Source organism: Podarcis tiliguerta (genome assembly GCF_965153285.1).
Source record: "Podarcis tiliguerta genome assembly, chromosome: 14".
Classification (NCBI taxonomy): domain Eukaryota; kingdom Metazoa; phylum Chordata; class Lepidosauria; order Squamata; family Lacertidae; genus Podarcis; species Podarcis tiliguerta.
In genome coordinates, this window is record NC_139547.1 from 668106 (window position 1) to 682622 (window position 14517).

Consider the following 14517-nt stretch of genomic DNA (forward strand, 5'->3'; position numbering starts at 1 on the left):
AGATGTCAAAGAGATAAACAAGTACCTGACATTCAGAAGACATCTTAAGGCAGCCCTATTCGGGGAAGTTTTTAATATGTTACATCTTAGTGTATTTTTGGTCTTTGTGGAAGCCGCCCAGAGTGGCTGGGGAAACCAATAATAATTTACATGGCTCAGCCTCCCCGCCTAACAGCTGGTGTGCTGGTAGCCCAGCAGCAGCCACAGAGGCCCTTTTCCTGCGCATCCTCCAGCCGACTCCAGAGCTTCAACTCCAGTTGTGTGGAGAGAGAGAGAGAGCAGGAGAGAGCTGGAGAGCAGGGTTAAAATGGGTGTTTGGAGGCTTTTTCGAGGGTGCTCCCCACTTTATGTGGTTTCCTTTATGTGCATGGGGGCCCAGAATGCACCCCCCGCATAAGTGGTGGGGGGACTCCTGTACCTTAAAATGGATTTTGAATAAATGTGGAATTGCTGATTGGTCATGAATTCAGAAGAATGCCTATTATAGGGTAAGGGGGAGGGATACTGGGGATGAGTTATGGAACCAAAGGCGGGGGTGGCCCCTAAAAGTTTGGGAACCCCTGATAAAAGCCAAGCCTGCTGGGCGGGAGTTGGGTACATAAGCAGTGGCTCTTGTCAATAGATTGCTGGGGACAGGAGGAATGCAGGGGGCCCAACCCGCAGAGAGTGTCCTTGGCCCAGGAAATCCTATGTACATGGCTGCTTGGAAGGAGCAGGGTCTCTTCCCTCCTTCTGCTTGCGTCATCCCTAGAAAGCACCGACCGAGCAGATTTTCCCTTGCCCTGCTCCTTTCCAAGGGAAAACCTGCTCTTCAGTGACAGATTGGAACCAAGGGCAATCCAGGGAAGTTGTCGTTTGCTCTGACTGAGCGCCAAAGAGTGGTTTTCCCTGAGGGAGGCCATGGGTGGTAGCTGGGGAGCAGTGGAACAAGAGGGGGTTTGGAGAAGCCCCAGGGCTGCGCTCCTGAGTCAGCTTGGTCACTAGCAGCTCAGGTGGCCCCATGGCTGAGAGTCTTTTCCCAGCTCTTCCGGGTTCACTAGCTATGGGGCTTTTTTTGGAACAAGGATTTAAAATGCAATAAATTCACATATGTTTCATCTCTCCCCCCCCCCTTTAAATGTTGCACAGATCCAGAATTGTTTACCACACTTGAAGGCCATTGTGATGTACAGGGGCCCCTTGGCTGAGAAGCATCCCAATTTGTACACGGTATGATGGGCAAGGAACCACAAACCATTCAAGAAATTCTGCTTATTTCTGCTTATCTGATTCATTTTGTCTCTTCTTCCTTGTTGCTGAAATGCCTGAAAAACAATGAAAAATGCCTCCAGGAGTGCAAGTTGTTAAAAATAGTAAAGAACAGCTTTTCTTTGGAATACATTGTGCATGCAGAATATAGCTTACATATGAAATAGTTGGTGAGCTTGTTATTCTGCAAGCAGAATGTCCCAAGGACTGTTTTCAGGGAGTCTCTTTCTTCCTTTAGTGCAAGGATGGGAGAACCTCTCTCAAGCCAAGGGCCGCATTCTCTTCTGGGCAGCCCGGCAGAGGTCACACATGAACTTGACACACATTTGCAGTTCAAGGGCACTTTCCAGGCAGGCCAGGGCACCAAGAAGGCAGGTGAGAGGGAAGCCCAAGAGCCAGGGAGCAGCCTAAAGGGCTGCATCCAGCCTCTGGGCTGCAGGTTCCCATGCCGGCTATACCAGCATTCTGCATGAATTCCCTGAAGCCTCTGCAGAAGAGCCCTGGGGCTCATTTCCCCTTTGCTCTTCAGATGCAGCCCAGCCTTTTCAAATGGCGGCATCAAATGTCTGTGGAAACGGAAACTTTACCCTGATGCAGGAGCTTGCCAAGAAATCCGCAGCCAGGCGGCTTGGGAGCAGAAGGATTAGCGCTTCATGGGATGACAGGGATCACTTGGCCAGGATGAGGGCATTATGAAGCGTCACCAGGGAAGGAGAACTAATCCTTGACCCATAACCAGAGGGATGGCACCTGCCCAGCGAGCGCAGAGGGCAGAAAAGGACGTTGGCTCACAGAGACTCGCCACAACAAGGAACGTGGATTCAGGAATCTTTAGCTCAAACATCCATTCTTTATCATCATGTAGCTATGCCTTAGACTTGACAAACAATTTGGTGTAGATAAGGGCAGCTTCAGATCAGCCCCTATCACTGACTTCAGTTAGATTAGCTCTCCAGTAAGTGTCTGCTTACACATTATACATTTAAAGCACCTCACCCCCAGAATCCCGGGAACTGTAGTTTGTTAAGAGTGCTGGGAACTGTAGCTCTGTGAGGGGTAAGCTGCCATTACCATCTGAGCGTGTTTGCAGCAAGTGTCTTTAGTACAGGGGTCACCAACCTAAGGCCCATGGGCCGGAAGTGACCCGTGGAGGTTGTTTGACCGGCCCATGAGCTGCTCCCAAACTGAGCTGCCCGCTCACACTGCGCTAAACCGGGACTCGCTTCCATGGCACTGGGAATCGTGTCTGCGTACGTGCAGATGCCAAAAATCGCATCTGCGCAGACGCAGAGCCCGAAAATTGCGGGTGCGCGGGTGCAATCCAGCCCACAGAGAAATCTCCATGGGACTGATCCGCCCAGGCAAGATAAACCTTGCTGACCCCTGTATTAGCTGATTCACATGTACTTGTACGTTGGGGGAATTTAGTAAGAGTAACAAAGATCAGAGTTTTTTATTTCTCTCTGATAAACAGGCTATCAAGGAACAGAAGTTCAGCAATATTCACTGATTTATTTAGCGCACGTGCGCCCTGCAAAAAGGCTCCCAAAGCAGAACACGACAGTCCCGACCCTCAGGCTTATGAGAGCCCACCTGCTTTTGACATCTGCTCCTGAATTCCAGATGGTGCTTATAAGAATTGCCACACAACTCCAAAAATTAGCTATTTAATTTGCTTGTTTTACTCTTCCCTCCTCTTCCCCTTTTTCTTTTGTGTCGTGTTTGGTTTTGCTTTCTTTTATAGATTGTAAGACAGCAGGGAGGGACTGTCTTGCTTTTATTATTATATGAGCTGTTCTGGAAGTCACGTGGCTGAAGGGCAGGGTAAAAATGCTTTATATAAATGATGTTAAATAAGCAATGTCTCTTCTTCCTGTTCTATTTCAGATGGATGAATTTATGGAGTTGGGCAATGAGATCCAGGATGGAGAGCTGGATGCTCTAATTGAGTCCCAAAAGCCAAATCAATGTTGCGTTCTGATCTACACATCCGGAACGACGGGGAAACCCAAAGGGGTGATGCTTAACCATGACAATGTGTGTATTCCAGGCACCCACCTCTCCATGGGCTGGCAGGAAAGTGCAGTTTAGTCTTCAGCTTCAAATAGCCACTACCTGGTCGTGGGAATGCTTGGAAGTGACTTGCCTTAAGAACACAGCAGGACAGGAAAAAATGTTTCTTAAACTCTAAGCAAGGGAGCAGAACAATCCATGGGGTTTGTTGGGACATCTCTCAAAAGCCTGCCTCCAGAATGTCAAAAATTTCACCCAAACCAGAACGGTTCAGGCCATGGCAGCTGCAGGTAGGGCTGGGAATGAACCCATTTGAAATCATGGAGAGCTGCTCCCAGTCAGTGCAGAAGAGCCAGTGGTCTGAGTCCGCATAAGGCTATATTCCACATGATTTGCACACTGAACTCCCAGGGTTCAGTTGCTGGCTCCTCCAGCTGGAAGAATAAGCAGACAGCAGGTGATGGAGAAGACTCACTCCCCCAGGCCCTAGAGAGCTGCTGCCTGCCAGAGTCTACCGTGCTGGGCTAGATAGACAATAGGCTACCTCTGCAAAAGGCTGCTTCCTGTGTCCCTGACGGTGGATGCAAAGTTGGTGACTCCTGTTTCCCTACGTGATTTCTATTCTGGCTGGTCGACCTGCTCCTGACAGCTGTCAGCGGAGAGGTTATTTATAATGTCACCCTCAGCCTGGAAAAATCCCTTGCCCACATGTGTGGGCTGATGCCCTCTTTATTAAAGTATGTTTCCCTCTGCCTGTGATTAAATTCGGAGCCACAGCATCACAGGATGATGCAGAAAAGCATATTTAGATGCGCAGGCGACACCAAAGCCTTGGACTCAGAAGAAAGCTTTCTCTGCCACCAGCTCTTGCACCTGCTTGATCTCAGCCTTTGCCCAGCGGCCTTCTCCTCACATGCCACAAAGCTTCCCAGTCTTACTCCGTTCCTAGTCAAAGTGCTGTGGTCAGAGTGCCGACTGGTGCTGGTCACATGACACAAGCTCTTCCCCTACTGAAACAGCTTCACTGGCTACCAGCCTGTTTCTGAAGTTTGGGCCCAAGAACCTAAGAAGAGGCTGGCTGCTGGATCCGGCCCATCTAGCCCAGCCCCTTGTCCCCCAGCCAGATGCCCCCAAGGGCAGCCTGCAAGCAGCACCGGAGCACAAGAGCCCCTCCCCTCCTGCTGCCTCCGACTGTGGACTTTGAGAGCCCTTTCCTCCATGAATTTGTCTAATCTTCTTCATCCCTCTTTACACATCTGCCCGGGTGCTAAGCTCCTCGGGGAGCACCTTCTCTGGGTCCTGACAACATCAGAAGCTCAGCTGGTGGTGAGACAAGAGAAAGCCTTTTCTGTGGTGGCCCCCAGGTTGTGGAATTCCCTCCCAAGAGAGGTCAGACAGGCTTCCTCTGTCTATACTTCTGCTGGGAGGTTAGGAGCTTCCTGTTCAGGCAGATGATGCTGAGCACGGGGCAGCTGTCACTGCAAACTGAACTTTAATGCTGATTTTAAATGTGCTTTTATGTATTTTAACCATTGTTTTAAGCTAGGGTTTACTTTGTATTTTATAATGATGTTTTAAAATGTTGTAAGCCACCTTGAATCCCAACCTGGGATTCTCCCAAATCCTTGGAGAGCTGCTGCCCTTCAGAGTCAACATTACTAGGCTAAATGAACTAATGGACCACGTAGCATTTCAAGAAGTGCTAATTGGTGAACACAAATTTGAAGTGGGCCAAAATCCCCCCTCCCGTCCCCTCTGATCATGGAGCGACAATTCCCAGAGTTCTCTGGGGAAAGGGATTGATTGCTAAACCACTCTGAAAACTGTAGCCCCCTGGACCAACTCCCACTCCCAGAATTATTTGGGGCAAGCCATGAACTGCTTCAAGTGGACTCAGTGTTTTCCATGCATGGTGTGAATGTGACCTTGGTCTTTGCTGATGGAGGGCTCCTCGTTGTCAAAGGACATCTGCTCCATTATCTAACGCCTCTGTATTTATCTGCACAGATAACCTGGACTTCAGCCCATGCCAGCCGGGCAGGGGACATGCAGCCGGCTGAAATCCAGCAGGAGACCATCGTCAGCTACCTTCCTCTCAGCCACATTGCAGCCCAGATTTATGACCTCTGGACTGGAATCAAGTGGGGAGAACAGGTCTACTTTGCAGAGCCGGATGCCTTAAAGGTCTCTGTACAAAAAAATGTAAAAAATAAACATGCCCCAGTTATTTTTCACTCTTCAAAACTGTCAAGTTGAACTTGGTGTTTTTCAGTGAGATGATGCAGAAGACCCTTTAAAGCTTTGGAAACCCCTCTGGGAAACAATAAGAAGCAGACTATATGGGGAACAAACAGTTAATTTACTGCCTTCGGGGGTGATTAAACCCTTCAACACCCTTTAAGTGTAAAGTCAGACTAGTGATCAGGATGGTTAAAGTATCATTGACTGCAGATATATGTCTTTATTCTAACTGTCCCTTCCTGGACAAAGAGTCTGTAGATTTTGAAAGAACTACAGAACTCAGGCTGAGCCGAAAGGGAGCACTTTTTGAGAATGTCTTTGGTAGCCACAAAAAGCCTTCCCCTCTTTTCAACAATGGGGTCTTCTCTGAAATGAAGCTTCACCCATTCCAAGTGAGGGCAATTCCTGTCTAGGAATGATTGCCTTCACTCTCAAGTGGCTTTGTTTGACCTCAGAAATATCAATAATATGTAGCCAAATAGGAGTAGCTAGCTAGTGTCAGGCTATATTGTGTTGTCTATGCAATTTCTGGTTGTCTGTGGTCTCTGCTTTCCAATTTTGCCATCCATTCTTGATCTTCTTAGGGGGGCTTGGTGGGTACCCTGAAAGAGGCGCTGCCCACCTCACATATGGGAGTTCCCCGAGTGTGGGAGAAGATCATGGAAAAGATCAAAGATGCCTCTTCTCAATCTGGATTTGTGAAGAAGAAAATCCTCTCTTGGGCCATGTCGGTCAGCTTGGAGCAAAACCTGAGTGCCTCTTATAGGTATGTCATACAGATCTGGCCAGCAGGAGATTCAGCAGAGATTAGCACCAGGGACTCCTAGTCCTTAAAAACAAGCTCAGGGTAGACTTCCATTTTTCCAGGTTAAAAAGGTCAGGTGGTTTTTGTAGGTGACAAAAGACTCAGCTGAAACTTTCAGCTTTCATTTTAGAACAAGCTAAAAACTAGCCAAGTTCATCAAAGTTAGAGTGCAAGAGACCCTTTACAAGTTGCATGGAACCAGGCAGAGGGCCTTCTCGGTAGTGGTGCCCTCTCCATGGAACGCCCTCCCATTAGATGTCAAGGAAAAAAAGAAAGATCTGATTTTCCATAGACGTCTGAAGGCAGTCCTATAACGTGAAGTTCTTAATTTTTGAAGTATCGCTGTGCTCTTTTATATTCTGTTGGGCGCTGTCCAATGTGGCTGTGGCAGCCCAGTCAGATGTGTGGGGTATGAAAAACAAACGATTATTAGAAATAGAAATAGCGCTGAATAAGACAAATACCAGGTGGAAATGGGGGGAAAGGCCTTCTTCTCTCCCTTCATTCCAGCCTTGCAAAAGACACTCCAAGAGAATGTGAGGCAAGGCCCTTGAAGGGGGTGGAAAACACCTGGAAAACCACAGGTGGCCCATCTCTGGAGCAGAGCATTTTTTGCCTCTGTCTGTCTCGGGAGACAATGGAAGAGAGTGTTTTTGGGAGTGAAGTCAAACTGCTGGAGGGTAGCAGCCCCTGCTGTGGCTGTAGAGACCAATTCAGGAGAGACAGGTTTGGTTGAAGCTGGGGCAGAGGAAGGTGTCTGGTTGTGCTGATGCAGATGCACAGTAGAGTAGACTGGAAGAGATATTATTCTAGGCAGCTTCCTGTGGGGGGGGGGGAGCCTTTTCCCTGTGGCTGCTTTGCATATTGTTCCATTCTTGATGTCAGTTAGAAAAAAATTCCATTTGGCCTCTTTTTCTGTATCTCAAAGCTATTGCCATTTCTCTTGTGGGGGGGTCTCCCTCCCTCCTCTTTTATTTTCCATAGTGATTTAAAGCCCTTTCGAATGAGGTTAGCAGACTCTTTGGTACTTGCTAGAATCCGCCAGGCTCTGGGCTTTTCTCGGTGTGAGAAGCACTTTTGTGGAGCCGCTCCTCTCTCGACAGAAGCGCTGCACTTCTTCCTGGGCCTGAACATCCCCTTGTATGAAGCTTACGGGATGAGCGAGACCACTGGCCCACACTGCATGTCCAGCCCATATGTTTACCGGCGTTACAGGTAAAGCTGTGCCATCTTTGTTCTTGCAACCTGATCAGAAACAATCTTGCGGTCAGGACAATGGCCCTCAGTTAGGGATTGGTAAGAAATTTGATTCTGTTCACATTGAAACGTGAACCAACCTAATTTGTGCTTTCTGAAACTGTTCACAAACCACAATACAGTCATCTTTGAAACTTGCATTTCTCTGAATCTTGCAATGCAATTCTCTAGCCCAAGTAATGTGGTTCAAAAATACATATATTGAGGTAAAGTATGTATTTGAATCCATGTGTCAGTGAAAATAAAGTACAGAAATGCTGGTATTGAGTAATGCTGCTTCTGGGACAAGAAGGGCTTAGGGGAACCAGACGGTGTTAGCTGTATTCCTTCCCACTGCTGATGTTTGCACATTTAACTTAAAAAAAAAAGTTTTTAAAGCTTCCAGCTGCCATCTTGCCTTTGTCCCCCAGTGCCATTGAAGTCGAATAATTCCGAAGCCTTGTGCATTAAAACAGATGCCCGCCATCTATTTTTATTTTAAGCTGGAGCCATCTTCCCCAACTCCTCCAAGACTACAGAATAACTCCAGTTCTGGGGCTCTGAGTTTTACAGCAACTGTGTGTCAGAACACTCACATGTTTCCCCCCCAACAAACATACACAATTATTTATTTTTCCACATGGGAGCTCAGAAAAGGGACCCAGGCAGGACTTTGGAGGATGTTTGGGCCCTGTCACCTGCCCAAGCAGGGCTTGGGGGGGGGGTCAGGCCTGCTGGGGGAGGACCACGATGATGCGACTGTCTGCTCTTTGGGCTGTTGCTGCTATTGCTGCTGCTCCTCATCTTCTCTTTCCCTTGCAGCTGCGGCAAAGCTGTCCCAGGTTGCAAAGTGAAGTTAATGAACAAGGACGACGATGGCAATGGGGAGATTTGCTTCTGGGGGCGAACTGTTTTCATGGGCTATTTGAACATGGAGGACAAGACCAGGGAAGCGATTGATGAGGATGGCTGGCTGCATTCTGGAGATCTGGGGAAGATGGACAGCGATGGGTTCCTCTACGTCACAGGAAGAATTAAAGGTGAGATGCCCTTGTGCAACACTTCCTGGGACCTAGTCATTCTCAGCAGGCCAGCATGCTTAGCACCAAGGTTGCTCAGTGGAGAGGGTCACACCTTCTTGGTGTGTTTTTAGGGGGACCCTCATCAACCAAGCATCCTGTGCCTTCTCCCCTTGTTAGCATCTACAGGGCCAGCCCACCCCTGAGGCAAGGGGAGGCAACCACCTCAGGCTGCCTGAGATGTAGATCTTCCCTCACCCCTTCTTCCTTGGTGGGGAGGGGGCTCCTTTTTGGGGTCTGGCCCTGGCAATCTCGCTCTCTGCTCTTTTGCTATTCCAAATCTGCGGTGAATTGTCCTGTCCTGCCCCCTTCTGGTGGTTTTGCAGCTGGCACTTCAGTCTAGCATTTCCACAGGGTGACACAGAGGCTCAGCTGCTCACCTTCTATGCTTTGTGCATAGAAGTTTCTGGGTTCAACACCAGGCATTTCCACTTTAAAGGTGATGGGGAAAATCTTTCTCTGCTGGAGGTTTTCTCCTCCGGTCCTTGTGGGAGTGAGGGCAGCTCAGGGTTTGTCTGCTCCCAATGCATAGAATCATAGAATCCTAGAGTTGGAAGAGACCACAAGGGCCATCGAGTCTAACCCCCTGCCAAGCAGGAAACACCATCAGAGCACTCCTGACATATGGTTGTCAAGCCTCCGCTTAAAGACCTCCAAAGAAGGAGACTCCACCACACTCCTTGGCAGCAAATTCCACTGTTGAACAGCTCTTACTGTCAGGAAGTTCTTCCTAATGTTTAGGTGGAATCTTCTTTCTTGTAGTTTGGATCCATTGCTCCGTGTCCGCTTCTCTGGAGCAGCAGAAAACAACCTTTCTCCCTCCTCTATGTGACATCCTTTTATATATTTGAACATGGCTATCATATCACCCCTTAGCCTCCTCTTCTCCAGGCTAAACATGCCCAGCTCCCTTAGCCGTTCCTCATAAGGCATCGTTTCCAGGCCTTTGACCATTTTGGTTGCCCTCCTCCAGACACGTTCCAGTTTGTCAGTGTCCTTCTTGAACTGTGGTGCCCAGAACTGGACACAGTACTCCAGGTGGGGTCTGACCAGAGCAGAATACAGTGGCACTATTACTTCCCTTGATCTAGATGCTATACTCCTATTGATGCAGCCCAGAATTGCATTGGCTTTTTTAGCTGCCGCGTCACACTGTTGGCTCATGTCAAGTTTGTGGTCAACCAAGACTCCTAGATCCTTTTCACATGTACTGCTCTCAAGCCAGGTGTCACCCATCTTGTATTTGTGCCTCTCATTTTTTTTGCCCAAGTGCAATACTTTACATTTCTCCCTGTTAAAATTCATCTTGTTTGTTTTGGCCCAGTTCTCTAATCTGTCAAGGTCGTTTTGAAGTGTGATCCTGTCCTCTGGGGTGTTAGCCACCCCTCCCAGTTTGGTGTCATCTGCAAATTTGATCAGGATGCCCTTGAGTCCATCATCCAAGTCGTTGATAAAGATGTTGAATAAGACCGGGCCCAAGACAGAACCCTGTGGCACCCCACTAGTCACTCTTCTCCAGGATGAAGAGGAACCATTGATGAGCACCCTTTGGGTTCGGTCAGTCAGCCAGTTACAAATCCACTGAGTGGTAGCATAGTCAAGACCGCATTTTACCAGCTTCTGGAATATCATGGGGCACCTTGTCAAATGCCTTGCTGAAATCAAGGTAGGCTACATCCACTGCGTTCCCTTCATCTACCAGGCTTGTAATTCTGTCAAGAAACGTACATTGAGTTGTGGTTCTCCAAGCCACATAGTCCCCCTCAGCACACCAGTGTAGTGGATGCAATCCTGGTATGGACAAATTTGTCCAGTTTCTCTCGGTTTCTCATTATTCTGACCATAAACTTGTCTTCTCACATTTCCACATCACTTTGCTTTTTTAAAAAATCCTCTATATTTCAAAAGATAATTGTATTTCAGTTCACATGTTGAAGTGTGAATTAAGTAGTTTTTCATTAAACTACAGAGAGAAACAAAATTTTCTCTCTTCCCCCACCATCCCCATAGTCCCATAGCAAGGGCTTTACATTTTCCCCACTTTCTTTTTTCTTCTTCCATGGAAAATTGGGTTAGCACTACAGATGGGCAAATAAAACGATTTCAGTTTCTCATCTTCCCAATCTTCAGTTCAGTTCTACACAGCCACACATTGATTGTTCAAAATTACTTTTTTAAAAAAGAATTAAATTGCCAGACATACAACCTGTTACAGTTCACCCCTCCCCCCTTGCAACAGCAACCCCAACTACATCCAGTTGTATCTAGTACAAATTTCTCCTGACATCCACCTTTTAAAAATGCAATTTTGGCAATTATAAACATTTTTTGCAAAGTAATTTCCCAAATACAAGGCAGTATACCCTGCTATTTTCACTATTCTAGGCAACTATTTTTGGCACACTTTTTGTATGCATTGCTTGACTGAAGAACTGTCCTCCAAAACCTGGAGAAGTGTGGATTTTGAAGGATGCCTGACGGGGCGTATATTTTGCAAATTTCTCCCCCATCCTAGAAGGCACATGCATGTCCTTTCTTTGGGCTTCCTAATGTCTCCTCTGGTGTGACTCATCAGAAAGCAAGCTAAGCCATCCATAAGTAAAAGAGTGAGATCTAAACTCCACAATGAGGAATGCCTTGTCTGTCTGTCTGTTTCTCTCTGAGTGCAAACCAGTGTTTCCTGTTCTCAGAGATCCTGATTACAGCTGGGGGTGAAAACATCCCTCCAGTCCCCCTCGAAGATGCTGTCAAGAGGGAGCTGCCTCTTGTGAGCAACGCCATGCTGATTGGAGATCGGAAGAAATTCTTGTCCATGTTACTGACTTTAAAGGTACAGGTCCAGCATTTCTGGCAGATGTACAAATGAGGCATAGAATTCAGCGGCTCACTCACTTGGTGTTGAGCAGGAGGGGGACACCTTCTCCACTGAAAACTGCTTATGGCAGTGGTGTCTCCTGAAGGGAGGGGGGAGGCCAGAGGCAGGGGCGTAGGAAGGGGGGCGGTGCGCCCTGGGTGCCATCATGGAGGGGGGGGTGACAAATTATCAAGGAACAATTACTGCCCTACTAGGGCGGTTCATTAAAAACATTTTTTTGGAAAATGGCTGAGGGGAAAAACAGAAGATGGGTGGCCATCGGTCAGGCATGGTCTAGTTGAGATCCCCAGGGGTTTGGCTAGATGACCCTCGGGGTCCCTTCCAACTCTACAATTCTCTGGCGCAGGCTTGTGCAGAGTTTTAGGTACAAGTTGGATGCAAGGAGTGCATAGGATTGCAGCCCATCTTACACACCGTCAGCTCAGGAATAAGTCCCACTGATCAGGATGCGACTAGATTGCTGCTGTGCAGTCCTGTTTTTTAAATCAATGTTTTCCTTTTCAGATGATAGAGCATGGTGAAATCACAATAAATAAAACCTCCCCTTCAGTAGTTTCAAGCACTACTACAGGTTCCACAGAATATCTGTACTGCATTGTTTACTGTGACGGCACCTGCACTTTGGAACTCCCCACCTACTGCAACAAAGCACGTGCCTTTGCTAGACTCTTTTCGGGCACCTGCTAAAAGCATTCTTCTTTAGGCAAGCATACCTAGATGCTTGCGGGACGTGGGTGGCGCTGTGGGTAAAACCTCATGGTCGGCGGTTCGAATCCCCGCGGCGGGGTGCGCTCCCATCGTTCGGTCCTAGCGCATGCTAACCTAGCAGTTTGAAAGCACCTCCGGGTGCAAGTAGATAAATAGGGACCGCTTACCAGCGGGAAGGTAAACGGTGTTCCGTGTGCTGCGCTGGCTCGCCAGATGCAGCTTTGTCACGCTGGCCACGTGACCCGGAAGTGTCTGCGGACAGCGCTGGCTCCGGGCCTATAGAGTGAGATGAGTGCACAACCCTAGAGTCTGGCAAGACTGGCTTGTACGGGCAGGGGTACCTTCACCTTTACCTTACCTAGATACTTAGGAAGTAGAAGTAATTTTAATCTTTATATTTTAGCTTTTGTATGTTCTAAAGTAGGATTGTTAATTTTTCTTGATTTTACTGCTGTGGTGTTTTTTGTTTTGCAGGTTTTTTAAAATAAATTTTATTACATAAATAAACAATAAATATAAATAAAATAACACAAGCCTAAACACACTCCATCCTGTAGATTTAAGTATCTCTCCACAGTCGTCTACTTGTTATTAGAGGCCCAGAATAAGAAAATACGAAATAACGTAAAACCATTTTTGCAGGCAATTTTTTTAAAAAAATTCAGTGTGGGGGGTGACAATAAATTTTCCGCACTGGTTACCACCTGACCTTCCTACGCCTCTGGCCAGATGCCGCCCCAATGTTGTCAGATTCCAGCTCCCATCAGCCTCTCAGCCAGGACTGCCTAATCTCAGCGATGGCGGGGTGTAGCTCTCTCCCTGGTCTGTGAAATGCCGTCCCCAAAATGGTTCAGCTGGTACATGCAGTATCATCTTTTCCAGAACTTTCTGTTCTCTAAATTTTTAACTCTCATTGTGCTGCTTTGGAAATTCTGTTTCTGCATTTTTTTTTAAGCATGTGCTTTTATTCCTTTAAATTCCAATATGCTTTCTGGGGCTTGCTGCAGTTTTTAGTTCTCTTTTACATTTACTTGCTGCTTTTATATTGTTGCATTTTAAATACTGTGGATGAGTGCATAGTGTGGAAAAGAAAATGGGACAGAGAGACGCTTCTCTACCTTTCTCCTGTTAGCAGAACTTGACTCATCCAACAAAACTGCTAAGTTCAGAAGAGGCTTCTTCCTAGGAGTCAATTGCTGCCCCAAAGGGCTGAGAGCTGCCAGCTTACCTTGGCCCTTAATTGGGAGTTGGCAAAGAGAGAATCCAATACTGTCCCAGGACCTGGAAGCTCTGGGTCTGAGATGAGAAGCCTCAAGACAGAGGTGCCCCCCTGACTCCACTATTGAACCCTCAGCTCTTCCCAAGCCACAACTCTCAGTGACTCTGCTCCCCCCCACCCCACCCCCCAGTATTTTGGCCTGACTGAAATGTCTCCTTGAATGCAAATCCTCTGGCTTGTCTGGATGTAAGACTCTCTGTGTGTAGCAAAAATGAAACAAATCCACATTTGCTGCTCTGCTCCCTTTTTGCCACTGGCAGGTGTCCTCTCCCCTGCAAAGGCTGCCCGAAAGGGCATGTGCCTGGCTGGAAAAGGTTCCTCCCTCTGGACTAGATGGAGCTTTGGCCAGATCCGGCAGTAGGGAAGTTCAGGCTGGGTAGCCTCCTTGGTACTAGCAGGTCCCCTTTCCACACCAGGATCACTGCCACATAAGTACCTGTGTGAACACTTTATGCTGTAAACCACCCTGTGATCTTCAGATGAAGGGTAGTATATAAATTTAACAAATAATAAAAAGCTGTTTATTTCACCACACTCTCCTTCCCCATTTCCAGTGTGCAGTGGATCCTGAGACTTCTGAGCCTACGGACAGCCTGACCCAAGAAGCCAGGGAGTTTTGTCAGAAAGTTGGCAGCAAAGCCACTCAAGTGTCTGAGGTTGTGCGGACAAGAGATCCGGCTGTTTATCGGGCCATTCAAGATGGCATAGACAGAGTCAACGGACGGGCAGCGGCCAATGTTCAGCGCATTCAGAAGTGGGCAGTTCTACAAAAGGATTTTTCCATTTCCGGTGGGGAATTTGGTAAGTTTTCCAAGGGCTGGGTTACAATCTGGAATTCAGTTATATTAAAAATTCCAGATATATCTCTTTGGAGCATAGTAAGACTGCTAAATTTGGGGTTTGACTTTGATAAATGTATCCAGTAAAGTAGAACTGCAGGATCTCTGGTGTGTTCCATCCGTCATATGCAGTTCTTCAGCTGGGATCATTAAGCCTCTGGATTAGAATCCACCTTTTCCACACACACTTTCCT

At 47.5% G+C, this 14517-nt stretch overlaps 1 protein-coding gene across 4 annotated transcripts in view; it reads left to right on the forward strand.

Annotated features, from left to right (window-relative positions):
* ACSBG1 (acyl-CoA synthetase bubblegum family member 1) overlaps positions 1 to 14517 on the forward strand; it is a 34763-nt gene that overhangs the window by 18626 nt on the left and 1620 nt on the right. For all 4 annotated transcript variants that reach the window (XM_083412788.1, XM_083412787.1, XM_083412789.1 and 1 more), the window contains 8 exons: positions 1129 to 1209; positions 3136 to 3285; positions 5269 to 5445; positions 6087 to 6268; positions 7292 to 7522; positions 8366 to 8583; positions 11313 to 11452; positions 14039 to 14285. In XM_083412788.1, the coding sequence (XP_083268914.1) occupies positions 1129 to 1209; positions 3136 to 3285; positions 5269 to 5445; positions 6087 to 6268; positions 7292 to 7522; positions 8366 to 8583; positions 11313 to 11452; positions 14039 to 14285 (1426 nt within the window). The remainder of the gene's footprint in view (positions 1 to 1128; positions 1210 to 3135; positions 3286 to 5268; positions 5446 to 6086; positions 6269 to 7291; positions 7523 to 8365; positions 8584 to 11312; positions 11453 to 14038; positions 14286 to 14517) is intronic.